The sequence below is a fragment of the Ranitomeya imitator genome, chromosome 2 (genome assembly GCF_032444005.1).
Source record: "Ranitomeya imitator isolate aRanImi1 chromosome 2, aRanImi1.pri, whole genome shotgun sequence".
NCBI lineage: Eukaryota > Metazoa > Chordata > Amphibia > Anura > Dendrobatidae > Ranitomeya > Ranitomeya imitator.
In genome coordinates this window covers 652,979,923-652,999,289 of record NC_091283.1, presented here as the reverse complement: position 1 = coordinate 652,999,289, position 19,367 = coordinate 652,979,923, and the positions used below count along the sequence as shown (strand labels likewise).

The window sequence follows — 19,367 nt, the reverse complement described above, 5'->3', positions numbered from 1 at the left end:
GAGATGGAAATTTTATTCTCCAGCAGGACTTAGCACCTGTCCACACTGCCAAAAGTACCAATACCGGGTTTAAAAACAGTCACTGTGCTTGATTGGCCAGCAAACTCGCCAGACCTTTAAACCCTTAGAGAATCTATGGGGTATTGTCAAGAGGAATATGAGAGACAACAGACCCAACAATGCAGATGACCTGAAGGCTGCTATCAAAGCAACTTTGGCTTCCTTAACACCTCAGCAGTGCCACAGACTGATCTCCTCCATGCCACGGTGCATTGATGCAGTAATTGATGCAAAAGGAGCCCCTTCAAAATATTGAGTGCATTTACTAAACATAATTTCAGTAGGCCAACATTTCGGATTTTAAAATAATTTTCCAGCTGGTGTTACACTGCATCTCTGTAATGAGGAGGGGTGTTGTCTAATGACATCAAAACCCTATATAAGGTGTGCTTAATTATTAGGCAACTTCCTTTCCGTTGGCAAAATGGTTCAGAAGAGAGATTTGATGGGCTCTGAAAAGTCCAAAATTGTGAGATGTCTTGCAGAGGGATGCAGCAGTCTTGAAATTGCCAAACTTTTGAAGCGTGATCACTGAACAATCAAGCGTTTCATGGCAAATAGCCAACAGGGTCGCAAGAAGCGTGTTGGCCAAAAAAGGCAAAAAATAGCTGCCCATGAATTGAGGAAAATCAAGCGTGAAGATGCCGTTTGCCATATTTCAGAGCTGCAACGTTACTGGAGTAACAAAAAGCACAAGGTGTGCAATACTCCGGGACATGGCCAAGGTAAGGAAGGCTGAAAAACGACCACCTTTGAACAAGAAACATAAGATAAAACGTCAAGACTGGGCCCAGAAATATCTTAAGACTGACGTTTCAAAGGTTTTATGAACTGATGAAATGAGTGACTCTTAATGGGCCAGATGGATGGGCCAGAGGCTGGATCAGTAAAGGGCAGAGAGCTCCACTCCGTCTCAGACGCCAGCAAGGTGGAGGTGGGGTACTGGTATGGGCTGGTATCATCAAAGATGAATTTGTGGGACCTTTTTGGGTTGAGGATGGAGTGAAGCTCAACTCCCAGACTTACTGCCAGTTTCTGGAAGACAACTTCTTCAAGCAGTGGTAGAGGAAGAAGTTGGTATCGTTCAAGAAAAACATGATTTTCATGCAGGACAATGCTCCATCACATGCCTCCAATTACTTCACAGCTGGCCAGTAAAGGTCTCAAAGAAGAAAAAATAATGACATGGCCCCCTTGTTCAGCTGATCTGAACCCCATAGAGAACCTGTGGTCCCTCATAAAATGTGAGATCTACAGGGAGGGAAAACAGTACACCTCTCGGAACAGTGTCTGGGAGGCTGTGGTGGCTGCTGCACGCAATGTTGATCGTAAACCGATCAAGCAACTAACAGAATCTATGGATGGAAGGCTGTTGAGTGTCATCATACAAAAAGGTGGCTATACTGGTCACTAATTTTTTTTAGGTTTTGTTTTTGCATGTCAAATGTTTATTTCTAAATTATGTGGTTATATTGGTTTACCTGGTGAAAATAAACAAGTGATGGGAATATATTTGGTTTTTATGAAGTTGCCTAATAATTCTGCAGAGTAATAGTTACCTCCACAAACAGATATCCTCCTAACATAGCCAAATCTAAAAAAAAAAAAAAAAACACTCCAACTTCCAAAACTATTAGTCTTTGATTTTTGAGTCTTTTTGGTTGAGAACATAGTTGTTGATCAATAATAAAAATAATCCCCTAAAATACAACTTGCCTAATAATTCTGCACACAGTGTATAAAGTATTCTAATTTACTGAGATAATGACTTTTGGGTTTTCATTGTCTGTAAGCCATAATCATCAGCATTAATGCAAATAAACAATTGAAAGAGATCACTCTGTTTGTAATGACTATACAATATGAGTTTCACTTTTTGTATTGAAGAACTGAAATAAATTAACTTTTTGATATTCTAATTTGGTGAGAAGTAATTGTAAATGCCAGGTACCCAGCAAGGACACCTTCAGTACTAAATAAAGTAATAATATACAATGCGCTAGAGTGCTGCATGAAAACAGACACGCATGGAATATTCCATGTATGTTGGCTGTAAATGTCAGGTGTTTTATATGTGCTAGCTTTGATGAATTGTGTTCTGCAGTACTATCAGGAGGTGTGCTCCTCTTAATGAATTTGTCGCACCAGAGATGTTACTCCAGTTAGACAACGGAGTACATTTCTAGCATAATTTAGTGGTGTAAACTATTATGAATTAGTCAGGTGTGTTTGATCATGTCCTGTCCACTTCTCCTAAAGTTTGCGGAGCTGGATGACAGTGGCTTAAAAAAGCCTTGCCTTAAGCAAAAAAAAAATTCCAAAACTAAAGACTATAATATACAATGTAAGTTTTATTGTATCTTCTAAACGATTGGAGATAACACCTTATACCCTAAATTTCAAAAAGCACAAAGGGCAACTGTTTTCCTGAACTGCTGCCAGTAAATAAATTGCCAATGTTGGTCGAGTAATCCCTAAATAAATTATGTACTAAGTACCTAAATGACTACTAGCCCAGTGTTTTATGATTTGGGTGACTCGTCACGTAGACTTTTTCATGTGTGAATTCAATCTATAGCTCTGATTCATCAATGTGTTTTTGACTAGACTTGTGGCATAAAACACCTTAAAACTTAGCAATTTTTCTTCACAATTCAAACTCGTCCAAAAATATGGCTATTTGTTTTGTGTTTTTACTTCTGTCTCTCCTGTCCAGAATTGCCAATATTTAGAAAGTGGTATACATCACCCCATCTATGGGTAGTGTTCAATCTGGTTCCTGGGCAATCGACTTCATTATACACGGATAAGGCTTATGAGGTATCAGCAACTTTGTTTAAAGTTATGATAAAGTCCTTCAATCCAGCACACTGAATTAAAAAACAAAAGTTTTTTATAGTTACTTCTTTATAGTATAGTAGCACAGGCATAAAAAAAAAATATCTGATGTGTTTTGAGTCTGGCTGACTCCTAATCGTAGATAAATTTGATCTAAGATTAGAGTCAGCCAGACTTGAAACGTATCAGTATTTTTGTATGCCCGTGCTACTATTGTAATAAAGTTACAATAAATATTTATTTTGGTTAATTCACTTTGCTGGATTTAAACACCTTTATTATTTAGAAAAGTGTGTGGAGCTGGGTTTGGACATGACATAGAAAACTCCAGGTTCAACAAGTCAATGCCTATGTTTTTCATGGATGAACATGTACCCATTATATATAAACCAATACTATCAGATCCCAGAAAAGAAGAGATCTATGACATGTTAAAAACGTCAAAGTTTATTGAAAGACTATATAAAAAAATAAGATATAATCATATAAAACAAGGAATGCCTCTAATGGAACACTGAAAACCTACATATGTAGATAATTCTTGTAGACCAAAAAGGTTAAGTCTCCATAGGTATATACACTGCTAAAAAAAAATAAAGGCAACACTAAAATCCCACATCCTAGATATCACTGAATGAAATATTTTAGTTGCAAATCTTTATTCATTACATAGTGGAATGTGTTGAGAACAATAAAACCTAAAAATGATCAACGTAAATCACAACTAATATCCCACGGAGGTCTGGAGTTGGAATGATGCTCAAAATCAAAGTGGAAAATGAAGTTACAGGCTGATCCAACTTCAGTAGAAATGCCTCAAGACAAGGAAATGATGCTCAGTAGAGTGTGTGGCCGCCACGTGCCTGTATGACCTCCCTACAATGCCTGCGCATGCTCCTGTTGAGGCGGCGGATGGTCTCCTGAGGGATCTCCTCCCAGACCTGGACTAAAGCATCCGCCAACTCCTGGACAGTCTGTGGTGCAACGTGAAGTTGGTGGATGGTGTGAGACATGATGTCCCAGATGTGTTCAATCAGATTCAGGTCTGGGGAACGGGCAGGTCAGTCGATAGCTTCAATGCCTTCATCTTGCAGGAACTGCTGACACACTCCAGCCACATGAGGTCTGGCATTGTCCTGCATTAGGAAGAACCCAGGGCCAACCGCACCAGCATATGGTCTCACAAGGGGTCTGAGGATCTCATCTCGGTACCTAATGGAAGTCAGGCTACCTCTGGCAAGCACATGGAGGGCTGTGCAGCCCTCCAAAGAAATGCCACCCCACACCATTACTGACCTACTGCCAAACTGGTCATGCTGAAGGATATTGCAGGCAGCAGATCGCTCTCCACGGCATATCCAGAGTCTGTCACATGTGCTCACTGTGAACCTGCTTTCATCTGTGAAGAGTACAGGGCGCCAGAGGCGAATTTGCCAATCCTGGTGTTCTGTGGCAAATGCCAATCGTCCTGCTGTGGGGCTGTGAGCACAACCCCCATCTGTGGACGTCGGGCCCTTAGACCATCCTCATGGAGTCGGTTTGTAATTGTTTTTGAAGACACATACACATTTGTGGCCTGCTGGAGGTAATTTTGCAGGGCTCTGACAGTGCTCCTCCTGTTCCTCCTTGCACAAAGGCTGAGGTAGCGGTCCTGCTGCTGGGTTGTTGCCCTCCTACGGCCCCCTCCACACGTCTCCTGTTGTACTGGCCTGTCTCCTGGTAGCGCCTCCAGCCTCTGGACACTACGCTGACACAACAAACCTTGCCACAGCTCGCATTGATGTGCCATCATGGATGAGCTGCACTACCTGAGCCATTTGTGTGGGTTGTAGAGTCCGGCTCATGCTACCACAAGTGTGAAAGCACAACCAACATTCAAAAGTGACCAAAACATCAGCCAGAAAGCATTGGTACTGAGATGTGGTCTGTGGTCCCCACCTACAGAACCACTCCTTTATTGTGTCTTGATAATTGCCAATAATTTCCATCTGTTGTCTATTCCATTTGCACAACAGCATGTGAAATAGATTGTCAGTGTTGCTTTTCAAGTGGACAGTTTGATTTCACAGAAGTTTGATTTACTTGGAGTTATATGCTGTTGTTTTTAAGTGTTCCCTTTATTTTTTTGAGCAGTGTATTATAGTATCATGCTAGTGCATAACATCCTTACTACCTGTTATTGAGGTTTGCCCAGTTCCAGAGACTACTAAAATTTCACAGCTTGCTAGTTCCCCTGTAAATGTTATTGAAGTATATATGAGGCATTCTTACCTTAACTTTAGGAGTTAACTGCCAATGCGGGTCTGTCAAAGTGTGGCAGGTATGAAGTATTCCATTGCCCTGACGCGCGTTTTGCCTCGCTTTTTCCTGGGGGCATCCCAGGAAAAAATGATAGTACAATTGATCACTGGGAGCCGGTTCGCTGCACCTCTACTGAGATGGCTGTCAGTTTGACAGCCCGTTCAGAAAATCGCCAACTCTCAACCCACGGGAAGGAAAATACATCTGCCAGTGAGACAACTCAGACCGCCGCGTCAGATGCCTTCCCCTACATACGCCTCTGGTGAAGCTATTGAATGATTTTCATTGACCCATAGACTTGTATGTATAATTTTGATCTGATTCAGATAAAAAAATGGACATGTCTCTGTGATTTTTTTTTCAGACACAAGGTACACAAAAAACACAGACCTGTGAATAGCCCCATAGACTTAAATGGGTATGTGGTTTATCTGAAAATCAAAATCGAACACGTATGAGATTCATGGATGCCTAAATAAGGACTACGTGTGTGAATATGGAGAGACCAATCATTCCTAGGTGAGTGGAGTGGGGACATACCTATGTGACTGGTCATCCTAGTCACATCAACTCCCAGCCCCAGCTTTAAAATGATTTCTCTGAAACATGCTTATGTGTGATAACGGAGCCAGTCTCCAATTTGTGCTGCCTTTGGTTAAAGTTTTTTTTTAAAGTTCTCTTTAAAGGGTGTGACACGAGCTGCCGGACGCCTCTCCCCCCCCTAAAGACAAAGTGTGCAGGAACTGTATGAGAATAGTTGTGGAAAAATGGCTTTATTGTATAAGTAATGTAAAACTCCATTGATTCTTATAGGCACTAATATGCAGTTAATGTAATGTGATGAATGCATAATGTTCTTTATGGGTAACATAGGGAAAGACTAGGGCTAAATGTAGGACATTAGTATAGCATAAGGCTCATAGTTTAGGTTAAGTAATAGAAAGAGTGCAGTTGTGGGCACATTAGATACAGGCAGTAAATTGCATAGGATAGAACACAGTTCGTTGTTCAGGAACACCCCAACATGGGAAGGGTATGGGCAGCTAAGATCGGCGCACTTCCTAGTTAGTGCAATGTGAGATGATGAGTTGGAGATTAGATCTGAGATGGATAAAGCGCTCAAGGCTGGAGGACAAGGAAAGTGTGCACTGTTCAGGCAGCATGAGAACGTCGACTACTGTCTTTTGAAGACATCCCTGCAATGTTTGGGGCCTATGGCCAAAATTAGACATTGGGAAGTGTCTTATTCCCTTCCTAGAAAGGGAAGCCGTACGGGGAGATGTGTGAAGGAGATGGGACAGGACTCATGAGAGCTGCAGTGGTGGATGGAGGATCCGAGGGGCCACGGGAGCCATTAAGTGAAGGGATAGCTCAGGCTGAACAGAGCATGGAAACGTACTGTGCTGTAACATCAGTTTACAACATGGACTGCCAAGGAAAGTTGAACTGTTGGGTATGAACTGTCCCCCCGATTTATGTGCGGCTGTGCCTGAATCTGGGGTTGTGGAGACGGCGGCCGAATCGTGAATGTTCTGCACTAGTGATGAGCGAATATACTCGTTACTCGAGATTTCTCGAGCACGCTCGGGGGTCTTCCCAGTATTTTTTAGGGCTCGGAGATTTAGTTTTCCTCACCTCAGCTGAATGATTTACATCTGTTAGCCAGCATAAGTACATGTGGGGGTTGCCTGGTTGCTAGGGAATCCCCACATGTAATCAAGCTGGCTAACAGATGTAAATCATTCAGCTGAGGTGAAGAAAACGAAATCTCCGAGCACTAAAAAATACTCGGAGGTCACCCAAGCGTGCTCGGGAAATAACGAGTATATTCGCTCATCACTATTCTGCCCCTCCCCCATGACAACCACAGCTCTCGCTGCCTTCCGGTGTCAAATACGGCCGTAGGACGGGAGAGTACAGCCGGTGCTCACTGACCGCAGAGATCGCGTGACATAATGTCACACAAGCCCCGGGAGAGCCAGTGCCAACACCAACGGAAAGGGGGGAAACATAGGGATTGACAAGGGGTTGTCACATTAGTGGACCCCCCCTTTAAATCCGGGTAACCTGGTCCAGGTGCAGTCTATCCCCGCCGGCAGCACACATTAGCTTCACACTGGTGTGCAGGCATTAGTACAGTGGTCCCTGATGTAGATAGAGCTGTGTATCAGCCCGCCACAGCCAACATCCGGGCACCACGCACAGGACTCTGAGGAGGTGACAGACAGAGCGTTGTGTCACCTGTACGGCAGCCATTGTTCTGGAGTCCGGCCGCTCGGCAATCCACACCCCGACCTGCTGTGTCGCACGTCACTACCAGTGCCCGGAAGGCTCAGCGCCTGTGCGTGCAGCATGAATAGAAAGCGTTGTGTTGTGGCTGTCTGCCGGGATATAGTGACCTGCCCGGGGCCGGAGGAGAGCGCAGACCGGTAACCTCCGGTGCCGGGAGACATTGCTGGGGACCGCGCGGAGCAGACTAATGTCCTCCCTGAGCACGAGCAGCAGGCTATGGAGTCCGCAGGAGAAGGAAGGCAGCAGTGTGCCGTCTAGTGACTGAGGTACAGGAGGAGCAGGGAGATGCCACCAATTTGGCCTCTCAGATGTAGGCTTAGGTGCCTATTTTCCCACTACCAGGACCACCTTATTTTTTTAAATGCAGTAGCCCCCTTGTAAAATGAAACCCTGCTGTGCTGTGCCTGCCCCGGGGCTCCCATGACATTGTTCTGCCACATGAGCCCTGCAGCCAATCAGCAGTCGCTGTTAGGCTGCCGCGCTCGCACTTCGTGGTACACGTCATCAGACGACCCTCTGCCAAGTGGAAGAAGTGAGACCGCAGCGGCCCAATAGTGGCCCCTGACTGGCAACAGGACGCCCATGACCTCACTAGAGCAACGCCTGGGTGCGAGGCGAGCGTATGGTATTTTTATTTTACAAGAAGGGCTACTTTGTTTAAAAAGGGGTGTCAAGGTAGTGGACAACCCCTTTAAGCAATCCCCTATTTAGGTAAGAGCAGAACCAGATTCATTAAATAGATTTTCTATGAGTACCAGAACTTGGAGCAGCCAGGGACATTTTGAGGGCCAGGACACCTTAGAACTATGGCTGTGGGTTGACCTGCTGCTCCAAAGGACAACAGAAGGCCCAGAGGCCTTGGGGAAGGATATTATTGGTGCAGCAGAGTCCTGGGGGAAGCGGCATACTGCTTGTGTAGGCCAACTGGAGCAAGAAACAGACCTGGCATCACCAATTCTGTCTCCACTACCATTCGGTCTTCTTTACTGCTACAATACATGCACTTCAGGAAAGAAGAAATCTTTTTACATCATCCACTAACTAGTCTTCAGGACGGCTAGTAGGGCAAGAATCATCCTGAAGTAGGGCTCCACAGCCTATAGGCTAGGTCACTTTCAGGAGGTGATACATGTCTGGCCATATGCTCCTCTGTAATCATATCTGTATTTTGTATTCTAAATTCTACATTAATGTGACAACTTTGCTCTCTATTTTTCCATGGAGGAGTTGATTGTAATCTGAAGTAAAGAAGGATCTTTAGAAGAGCTTTACCATGGAGAAACACCAGCTTGGCACATCACTGGGTATGAGGAGATCATTGATGGTAAAGGAGAGAACAGTATTGTTGGGTCTGATCACTGGTCAAGAACAATGTGCACAAAAATGTTCAACTTTTTCAGGCGACAATTGTGTGGGATCATTCTTAAGTCAAGTCTTTCTGTGTGTCCAAGTTGGAGAAGTCTACTCAATGTTCTCTACTAACCTTATTATCCCTCTCTTAGTCCCCACCAATATTCCTAATGTGCATTTGGACACTAGGTTATGTTTGATGATGCACAATTCTAGCATTACACACAAGAAACCTTCCCAAAGCAATGGGGTTTTTTTGTGGAGACTTTGGCTTGCACTTTGGACATTTGTTAACTCTTTTAGGAGTCCTCGTAGTTTCATCTTTTTTCTTGAGCCTTACTAATGTTTTGGGAGAGTTGACAAGTATTCCTTAACGTTTTGGGCAACCATTCTTCTTATCAGACCAAATTATGAAATCTACTAGCATCTATATACATAATTGTCTAAGGGTCACTTCCGTCTGTCTATCTGTCCTTCTGTCACGGTTATTCGTTCGCTGGTTGGTCTCGGCAGCTACCTGTCATGGCTGCCGCAACCAATCAGTGACAGCCACAGTCCGATTAGTCCCTCCCCTACTCCCCTGCACTCACTGCCCGGCGCCCGCTCCGTAATCCCCTCTACTCACCGCTCACACAGGGTTAATGGCAGCAGTAACGGCCCACGGTGTAACGCACTCCGTTACCGCTGCTATTAACCCTGTGTGTCCCCAACTATTTACTATTGATGCTGCCTAGGCTGCATCAATAGTAAAAATATGTCATGTTAAAAATAATTAAAAAAAACAAAAAACCTGCTATACTCACCCTCCGCCGCCTTTCTCGCTCCTCGCCACGCTACCGGGACCGCTCCATTGCAAGCAGCAGCTTCCGTTCCCGTCCCAGGGCTGGTGTGCGACAAGGACCTGCCATGGCGTCACGGTCATGTGACTGCTACGTCATCACAGGTCCTGCTCACACCAGCCCTGGGACCGCAAGCTGCTGCTTGCACTGGAGCGATCCAGGGAGCGTGGAGATGAGCGAGAAAGGCGGCGGAGGGTAAGTATAGCAGGACTTCAACGGGCTATAGGTGAGTATATGTTTTTTTTTTTTTTTAAGTCTCTATACTACGTGGCTCTGTGCTGGGCAATATACTATGTGACTGGGCAATATACTACGTGGCTGGGCAATATACTATGTGGCTGGGCAATATACTATGTGGCTGGGCAATATACTATGTGGCTTGGCAATATACTACATGACTGGGCAATATACCATACTACGTGGGCTGTGCTATATACTATGTGGCTGGGCAATACGTGACTGGGCAATATACTATGTGGCTGGGCAATATACTATGTGGCTGGGCAATATACTACGTGGCTGGGCAATATACTACGTGGCTGGGCAATATACTATGTGGCTGGGCAATATCCTATGTGGCTGGGCAATATCCTATGTGGCTGGGCAATATGCTATGTGACTGGGCAATATGCTATGTGGCTGGGCAATATGCTATGTGGCTGGGCAATATGCTATGTGGCTGGGCAATATACTATGTGGCTGGGCAATATACTATGTGGCTGGGCAATATACTATGTGGCTGGGCAATATACTATGTGGCTGGGCAATATACTATGTGGCTGGGCAATATACTATGTGGCTGGGCAATATACTATGTGGCTGGGCAATATACTATGTGGCTGGGCAATATACTATGTGGCTGGGCAATATACTATGTGGCTGGGCAATATACTATGTGGCTGGGCAATATACTACGTGGCTGGGCAATATACTACGTGGCTGGGCAATATACTACGTGGCTGGGCAATATACTACGTGGCTGGGCAATATACTACGTGGCTGGGCAATATACTACGTGGCTGGGCAATATACTACGTGGCTGGGCAATATACTACATCGCTGGGCAATATACTACATCGCTGGGCAATATACTACATCGCTGGGCAATATACTACATCGCTGGGCAATATACTACGTGGACATGCATATTCTAGAATACCCGATGCGTTATAATCGGGCCACCATCTAGTTGTCTATAAATGTCTAAGGTTTCCTGGCTCAGTCATTAATGGCCTTATTACCTACCTGCAGTAAGAGGGGATGTGCCGTTGCTAATATTCAGTTCGTATGGGGCTGAACAATGTATTAATAATCATTTGTACCCATACAGCTAGCTTTGGCCTGTGGAAAACAGACGCCTTAAACTTTGTATATTGTCTATCTTCACCCGCCATAAGGGTAAAATTACTCTTAATACCAAACAGCATGGCAATAATTTACCACAGTGGTCTTGCTGCGTATATGTGTGTGTGTGTATATATTATATAATTGCCTAGAATACTACTTCCTGCAATTTGTGCCAACTTCCGTGGCTTTGTCCGGAGCTAATGTGCGGAGCTAATGTGCGGAGCTAATGTGCGGAGCTAATGTCCGGAGCTAATGTCCGGAGATAAGTGACGTCAACAGTGTCCAGTGTCTGATTGGTTGCCGCCTGCTGCGAGCGACCAATCAGAAACGTGCCGTACTGTGACACACTCCGCCCGCCATTTTGGTGTGATTTTTGAATTTTTACCTCACAGCAAGTTTCTACTGCGTGGAGGCGGGCCCAGTGACGTTGCTCTTCAAGCTCCTGCCGAATTTCGTCAAAAAAATGATAATACCATTTACCAAAACTATATATATTTAGTTGTGAAGTGGTTCAGTGACATTTTCACACCAATTTTGAACTTTTGTTTGGTGTTTTCTCCATATACTGCCTATTATTTTTGTTCTTTCTTACTATTATTTATTAATTGTATTATTCTTACATTTGAATAAATAAAGTATATATGGATTCTAGACTCCTGATTCTTTAGAATCGGGCTGCCATCTAGTATATATATGTATGTATGTATGTATGTATATGTATATATATATATATATATATATATATATATATATATATATATATATATATATATATATATATATATATATATATATATATATATATATATATATATATATATATAATATTTCTATAGATAAATGAGGCCAAGCCAGCATATATCTCATTTATGGTCAGAAAGTTAGTAACATAGTTAGTAAGGCCGAAAAAAGACATTTGTCCATCCAGTTCAGCCTATATTCCATCATAATAAATGCCCAGATCTACGCCCTTCTACAGAACCTAATTGTATGATACAATATTGTTCTGCTCCAGGAAGACATCCAGGCCTCTCTTGAACCCCTCGACTATAGTAACATTATAGTTATTACCCTCCGTAGAATCCAAGATGGGCCTTCAAGCAAGGTCTGTATTATGGAGACAGATTAGATAAGATAAAGTGATGCTTAGTGCTATGACAAAAGAAAGTGGGAAAACATGAGCAATTTCTTAACATATTAGCTGGCCACAGCAACATTTCTGTTCTCCTATGACCATAGTTTATTGAAGAGAATATAAATCTGTAGCAAACATAAATCTGATATCGGAAACTACATGAAATTTTGTGTTTTCTTACAGATAGTTCACCAGAAGGATGTTCTAGTCCCTGTTCTTCCCAGGATTTTACAGACGATCAGGTAGATGAAATTGAACAATTGTATACTACAAATATTGTATATTGCAAGTACTAATGGTTTTTGTCATTCAAAATTAGGATGACAGCCTTCAGAGTTTGCAGATCATCGTTAAAGATGAAATTAAAGAGGAAGAAGATGAAATTCCTGTTACCAGAAAAGAAGATGAAGGAACTACATATAGGAATGCAGGTGATTAACAACCTTGAAAAAATTATTCCCATATTGTAAAGTTACTGCATGATGTCTCGGACCCCTGTTAATCGGCTGAAAACACATTCAAGTGAATTACTTTTTTTTGAGGGTGGGCAAGGGCACCACTGTACATGAAAAAAAAAAAAAGTGATATATTGGCTTAAATAAAATATGAAAAACACCAAAAAAGGACACATTCAAGAAAAAACACCAAAAACAGGCAAAGATGCTTACCTGTCTAAAGAGGCTTCAATACAAATGCACAAGCAGGGTGCAGCGGACCCAAACAAAATAGCAAATGCACAGGTGCAATACCTAATGAAACAGCCAGCCTTCAATAAGGGTTTGGCCTTGTGGTACACCAATGCACTAAGATAAAATACTCTGTATGTGGCGTGTTCACACAAGGAATACAAAGCATCTGGCTACAGCCCATTAATAACGCCCTATGGCGGGCTGCCCAGTGCTAAAAAGCATCCTGTGCGAACAGAGGCCACAGTGTACAGAACAATAAATAAATAAAATATGGTCACGAAGTTAATATAGGGGAGGGTCCTTTATACACCAGGGAAAGCATTAACATAGTCTGTTGCTGCGCTATGGTGAATCCGAGTCACGTAGCCATAACAAATTTTCAAGTTCTCTATACTTAGGCTAGGGTCACATTGCGTTAGGGCAGTCCGTTTAGCGCATAGCGCTAAGCGACTGCGCTAACGCAATGTCCCAAAAGGGATCGCATTAGCCGATCCCGCTAGCGCAGATCCCTGATCTGCGCTAGCGAGGAACGGACCGCGAGCGTTGCAAGCAGCGTTCGCAGTCCGTCACTCAAATGACGGCACATCGCAAGCGCACGCCCAATGTGGGCGTGCGCTAGCGATGCGTTCGCCATTACAATCAATGGCGGCGTTAACGGACCATGTTATGCCGCGGTGTAACGTAGTCCGTTAAACGCGGTCACATAACGCGATGTGACCCTAGCCTAAGGCTATAAATATATCTTGACCAGAATGGACAATGCGTGGTATTGGGCATTGGTGCCGAAATAAGGATCCTTTTCCCAAATATGGAGTAAGGGTTTTTTATTCCACAATGTGTTTCAATGCTGGACTGTCATCTTTTTCAAGTGTAAAAACCAAGTCCGGCTTCGAAATGTGTTGTGCAATAAAAACAGCTTAATCCATATTTTGTAAAAGGATCCTTATTTAGTCAGCGCAGCCCAATACCATGCATCGTCCATTCTGGTCAAATGTTCTTGAGGATTTCATTTCCAAGCTGTGTGGCAGAAGCAGCTGATGATACGGTTTTACAGGAGTTTTGCCTTACACAACTCACTCTGGTGAGCACATACTCTTGGCTTTTACTGCTTCTGTATTAGGTTATCACTAGTGATGAGCGAATATACTCGTTGCTTGGATGGTCTCCGAGTATTTGTGACTGCTCGGAGATTTAGTTTTCCTTGCTGCAGCTGCATGATTTACAGCTGCTAGCCAGCCTGAGTACATGTGAGGGTTGCCTGGTTGCTAGGGAATCCCCACATGTAATTAATCTGTCTAATAGCCGCAAATCATGCAGCTGCGGCAAGGAAAACTAAATCTCCGAGCAGTCACAAATACTCGGAGACCACCCGAGCGTGCTCGGGAAAACCCGAGCAACGAGTATATTCGCACATCACTAGTTATCACCTTATTGTCTTGTGTGCTCCGTTAGTAATTCTGTCTCTATAAATATATCTTGTATTCCCAACAGAACATCAGGAGGACAGCAGGAGCTCCTCCGACAGCCAGGATTCTGTCACTTTGAACTGTAAGATAGAGGATGATGACTTCATGCAGTATTCAGGCCTTCAGGGCACGGATCTCTCTGATCAAGATGAATGTGATATCGATAACTCAGACATTACCACAGTGTGTGTTGGTGGTAAGATGTTTTCATGCACTGAGTGTGATAAGTGTTTTACCCAGCACGCAGCACTTATTAGGCATCAGAGAAGTCACACGGGGGAAAAGCCCTTTCCATGTTCAGAATGTGGCAAATCCTTCACACGCAAATCAATCCTTGTGGAGCATCAGAGGATACATACAGGGGAAAAGCCATTTTCTTGCAGTGAATGTGGTAGACGGTTTACTCAGAAGTCTAGCTTTGCGGTGCACCAGCGTACCCATACAAAGGAGGAGTTCTTTATTTGTTCTCATTGCGGGAAAGGTTTTACAGAGAAGCTAAATAGTCACACACGTGGAGAAAAGATTTCTTGCTTAATTTGCAGGGAGCAGAGTAAAGAGAAGCCAGATGCTGGGCAACTGGAGAAGGACAAGAGGTTGTTCACGTGTTCTGATTGTGGCAAATGTTTTACCAACAAATCTAAACTTAACATACATGAGAAGATCCACAAAGGTGAAAAGCCTTATCCTTGTTCTGAGTGCAAAAAATGTTTTTCCCGTAAGTCCGTTCTTGTTGAGCACCAGAGGATTCACACAGGAGAAAAGCCGTTTACATGTTCTAAGTGTTGGAAGTCTTTCACTCAGAGATCAGGACTTGTCATGCATCAGAAGGTACACTCATGTGAAAAGGTGTTCTCATGTTCAGATTGTGGGAAACAGTTTACACAGGCATCAAACTGTGAAGAAGCAGAGGAGCCCATGTCTTGTCCAGAGTGTCAAGAACCAGGTATTAATGCGCAGTCTGCCGATGAACCCTTAATATCCACATGTTCAGAAAGCATTGATTGCGAAAAGCCAAACTGTGCTACGAAGCACAAGACTCCTGCCCGGGAGGAATCCTTTCATTGTTCTCGGTGTAAGAAGTCTTTTATGTACAGATCAGAGCTCATGAAGCATGAGATTATTCACACTGGCGAGAAGCCATTTTCATGTTATGATTGTGGCAAATGTTTTAACCAAAAAACTAATCTCCTCCACCATCTCACTATACATACAGGCGAAAGACCTTACAAGTGTTTAGATTGCAGTAAAAGTTTCCGACTGAAAGCTAGTTTCCTTGCACATCAGAGAGTTCACTCAGGGGAGAAGCCCTATTCATGTCCTGATTGTGGCAAGTCTTTCACCCAGAAATCAAATCTGCTCAGACACCAGGTTCTGCATGCAAATTAGTGGCTGATGCCATATAATCAAACTGTCACGGGTGTGGCAGACAGTCATTCTGGATCTGGCTGTAGAAGGTCATTGTGCTTGGCTCTGCAAGCACCTTCTTGATCTTTGCATCTCTGTTGTGTAGTGATATCCTTCTCCCTATAGAACCTAGCGGTGACCTCCCTCTTCTGCTGCTGATTGACACACCCTTGCTGAATGTTTAAATACTTTTAGTCTGTTCAGTAAGGTGGTGGCGATAGCTCTATTTCCCTCTGTCCAGGTTGGAAGTGCTAGAAGTCGACTAGTGTCTTGGAGGATTGTTGGCGTGATCTCTCTTGTTGTTGCAAGCTACATGTATTCCCTCGTTTGTTTACCCGTTTTGTCTTTAGTTGTTGTGGGGGCTGACTAGTGCTCACCCATCCAGGGCCTATCTCTAGGGACGGTCAGGAATTAGGCTCCTACTCGGCGATAGGTGCGGAACCTATTTAGGAACGTTAGGGGAGTCAGGGTGTTGTCAGATCTGCCTAGGGGGTCTCCACTCCCCCTTTTTCTAGTGTTTGAGCTTCCCCACCCTCTTCCCATTGTTGTGCACCTAGCTTCTCCCTCACGTATCGTGATACAAACTTTCAATATTTTAGTTTCTTTTTTCCTTTAATCCTTTTCCGATGTCCGTAATAATACGTCCCTACGTCCCGTACTTATTGACGCACGATGGATTATTATGTCCATGCAATTGTGTGATCGCACAGGCTGTACGCTCGCGATCGTTGCAGGGTGTTGGCTAATTCTGACAGCTAACACCTGGCACCTAAACCCCTTAAATGCTGTGATTGAACTCGATTGCAGCATCCCAGGAGCAGGCAGAGGGTAGACAATCCCAATGCCCTTGGATCGGAGACCCCGCAGAGCACATGATCAGCCACTTTGTCTGTCATTGCAACACTGACAGTTTGCATAGCATAGGGATGCTACATCCCCATGCTATACATGTGATCAGCCTGAAAAAAATGATAGTCCCATAGTGGGACAAAGTAAAAAAAAATATTACATTTTCTAAATGTAAAAATGTAAAAAAATTAAATAATAATTAGAAAATCACAAGATATTGTACCCATAAATAAATATTTGTATGGAAAAAAAATATAAACAATAAAAGTACCCATATTTGCTGCATCCACAACGACTCAACCTATAAACCTGTCCCCTTTAAAGAGAACCTGTCACCCCCAAAATCGATGGTGAGGTAAGCTCACCGTCATCAGGGGCTTATCTACAGCATTCTGTAATACTGTAGATAAGCCCCCAATGTTACCTAAAAGAGGTTAGATTATACTCACCCAGGGGCGGTCCCGCTGTGGTCCGGGTATGATGGGTGTCTCAGGTCCGTTCCGGAGCCTCCCATCTTCATTCCATGACGTCCTCTTCTGGTCTTCACGCTGCGGCGCAGGCGTACTTTGTGTGCCCTGTTGAGGGCAGAGCAAAGTACTGCAGTGCGCAGGCGCCGGGACAGGTCAAAGCGGCCCGGCACATCAAGTAACATCGGGTGCTTATCTACACCATTACAGAATACTGTAGATAAGCCCCTGATGACGGTGGGCTTACCTCACCATCGATTTTGGGGGTGACAGGTTCCCTTTAACACCTATAGTGAACACCATTAAAAAAATGCTTTATCATCACACCGCCAACCAAAAAGAGGAATAAAACACGATCAAAAAGACAGATATAAATAAACATGGTACCACTGAAAACGTCATCTTGTCCTTCAAAAAAAACAAGCCGCCATACAGCTCAATGAGCAGAAAAATAAAAGGTTATAGCTCTCAGAATAAGGCCGGGATCACACTTGCGAGAAACTCACACGAGTCTCGCATCTCAATACGTGGCACTGCCGCCAGCACTCGGACTGGAGTACTCAGCTGCATAGAAATACATGCAGCCACACACTCTGGTCCCGAGTGCCGCGTATTGAGATTATTATTATTATGTGAGACTCGTGTGATTTTCTCGCAAGTGTGATCCTGGCCTAAAGCAATACAAAGATATTTTTTTCTTTAAAATAGTTTTTATTGTGTAAAAGTACCAAGTCATATCGTTGAAATAGTACTGACATGAAGAATTAAACTGCCTTATCAATTTTACCACATGCGGAATGACATAACCCCTCCTCCCCTACAAACCCGCCCAAAAAAATCCTGAATTGCTGGTTTTTGTTAATTCTGCCTCTCAAAAATTGGAATAGAAATTGATCAAAAAATGTTATGTGCCTGATAATTGTACATAACTTTGTGGGCCAAAATATGGAGAACTTATAGCTCTCAAAATATGGTGATGCAAAAATCTAGTTTTTGCAATAAAAAGCATCTTAGTCTGTGACAGCAGCCAAACATAAAAACCCAATATAAATCTGGTATCGCTGTAATCGCACCGACCCGAAGAATAAAGTTGCCTAATCACTTATACCGCACGAGAATTCACTTACACTGGTGTTTCCATGTAAATCTCTGAAATACATGATCCGGCCGCGTCCATCTTTTTAGGATTGCATAAAAGTACCATTGGCCACAGTTTTGTGCACTTCTAAAAAGGACACTGCTGAACAGAGGCCAGATGGAGTCCAGAGTAACTCTGTTGCCTCATTATAGTATATGGATCCATCGGGGTTTCATCTGAATCACGCCTCTCAGAGATTTAGATGGAAACCCCAAAGTAAGTGCTCAGCGTAGAGCATCGGATAAATGTGATCCCAAACGTTATGTAAAATGTTCCCAATAAAACATTCATTGCTGCTTGTTTCTGGAAAATACCCATGTATTCAAAATCGTCACTACACATGTAGATAAATTCCCCCAAGGGGTATAATTTCCAAAATGGGGTTACTTGAGGGGGATTCTGCTCTTCTAGCAATTAGGGGCTCTGTATATGGAGTCTGCAAATTGTTCTAGAAAAATCTGCGCTCCAGGAGGCAAATAGCTCTCTGTTCCTCCCGAATCTCTCCGTATGGCTGCGTAGTAGTGTACAGCCACATATGGGGTATTGTCACATTCAGTAGAAATTGTGGGATAAATATGGTGCCATTTTTACCCACTTCTTGTGTGAAAATGTAAAATCTGAGGCTAAAACAAAATTTTGGTGGTTAAAAATGTAGTCATTTTATCTTAACTGCCCAATGGTATAAAATTCTGTGAGACCTGTGTTGTTAATATGACCACTGCACCCCTAGATGAATTAATTGAGAGGTGTAGTTTGTAAAATGCGGTCACTTATGGGAGGGGGGGGGGGAGTTCTGCTGTTCTGGCTCCTCAGGGGCTCTTGCAGTGGGTCATGGGCTGGCATCTGCAAACCATAACAGTAAGGGTACCGTCACACAGTGCAATTTTCATTGCTACGACGGTACGATCCGTGACGCTCCAGCGTCGTAACAATATCGCTCCAGCGTCGTAGACTGCTGTCACACTTTGCAATCTACGACGCTGGAGCGATAATTTCATGACGTATGTGCGATGTAGAAGCCGTTGGTTACTATGCGCACATCGTATACGATATATGTTACACCATGCAATCATGCCGCCACAGCGGGACACTAGACGACGAAAGAAAGTTTCAAACGATCTGCTACGACGTACGATTCTCAGCGGGGTCCCTGATCGCAGGAGCGTGTCAGACATTGCGATATCGCTCGAAC

The 19,367-nt window shown here is 43.6% G+C and overlaps 1 protein-coding gene across 3 annotated transcripts; it reads left to right on the top strand.

The window, feature by feature from the left end:
• The first annotated feature begins 5,566 nt into the window (after positions 1-5,566).
• Positions 5,567-19,031, top strand: LOC138667084 (zinc finger protein 182-like). 3 transcript variants are annotated; one of them, XM_069755373.1, is made up of 5 exons: positions 5,567-5,718; positions 8,716-8,795; positions 12,346-12,404; positions 12,482-12,593; positions 14,343-16,929. In XM_069755373.1, the coding sequence occupies exons 2-5, from the start codon at positions 8,765-8,767 to the stop codon at positions 15,701-15,703; spliced, it is 1,563 nt and encodes a 520-aa protein (XP_069611474.1). In that variant the 5' UTR covers positions 5,567-5,718; positions 8,716-8,764; the 3' UTR covers positions 15,704-16,929. The 3 variants fall into 3 exon arrangements, with proteins under 3 accessions (XP_069611474.1, XP_069611475.1, XP_069611473.1); XM_069755374.1 differs by lacking the exon at positions 5,567-5,718 and adding an exon at positions 7,518-7,757 and having other exon boundaries at positions 8,716-8,815; positions 14,343-19,031; XM_069755372.1 differs by lacking the exon at positions 5,567-5,718 and adding an exon at positions 7,535-7,757 and having other exon boundaries at positions 14,343-19,031.
• The last annotated feature ends 336 nt before the right edge of the window (positions 19,032-19,367 follow it).

Coding starts and splice junctions, on each gene's coding strand:
- LOC138667084 (XM_069755372.1), top strand. CDS start 8,765: ATGGAGAAACACCAGCTTGGCACATCACTGG. Junction 8,796..12,345: donor CCAGCTTGGCACATCACTGG/GTATGAGGAGAT, acceptor GTTTTCTTACAG/ATAGTTCACCAGAAGGATGT. Junction 12,594..14,342: donor AACTACATATAGGAATGCAG/GTGATTAACAAC, acceptor TATTCCCAACAG/AACATCAGGAGGACAGCAGG.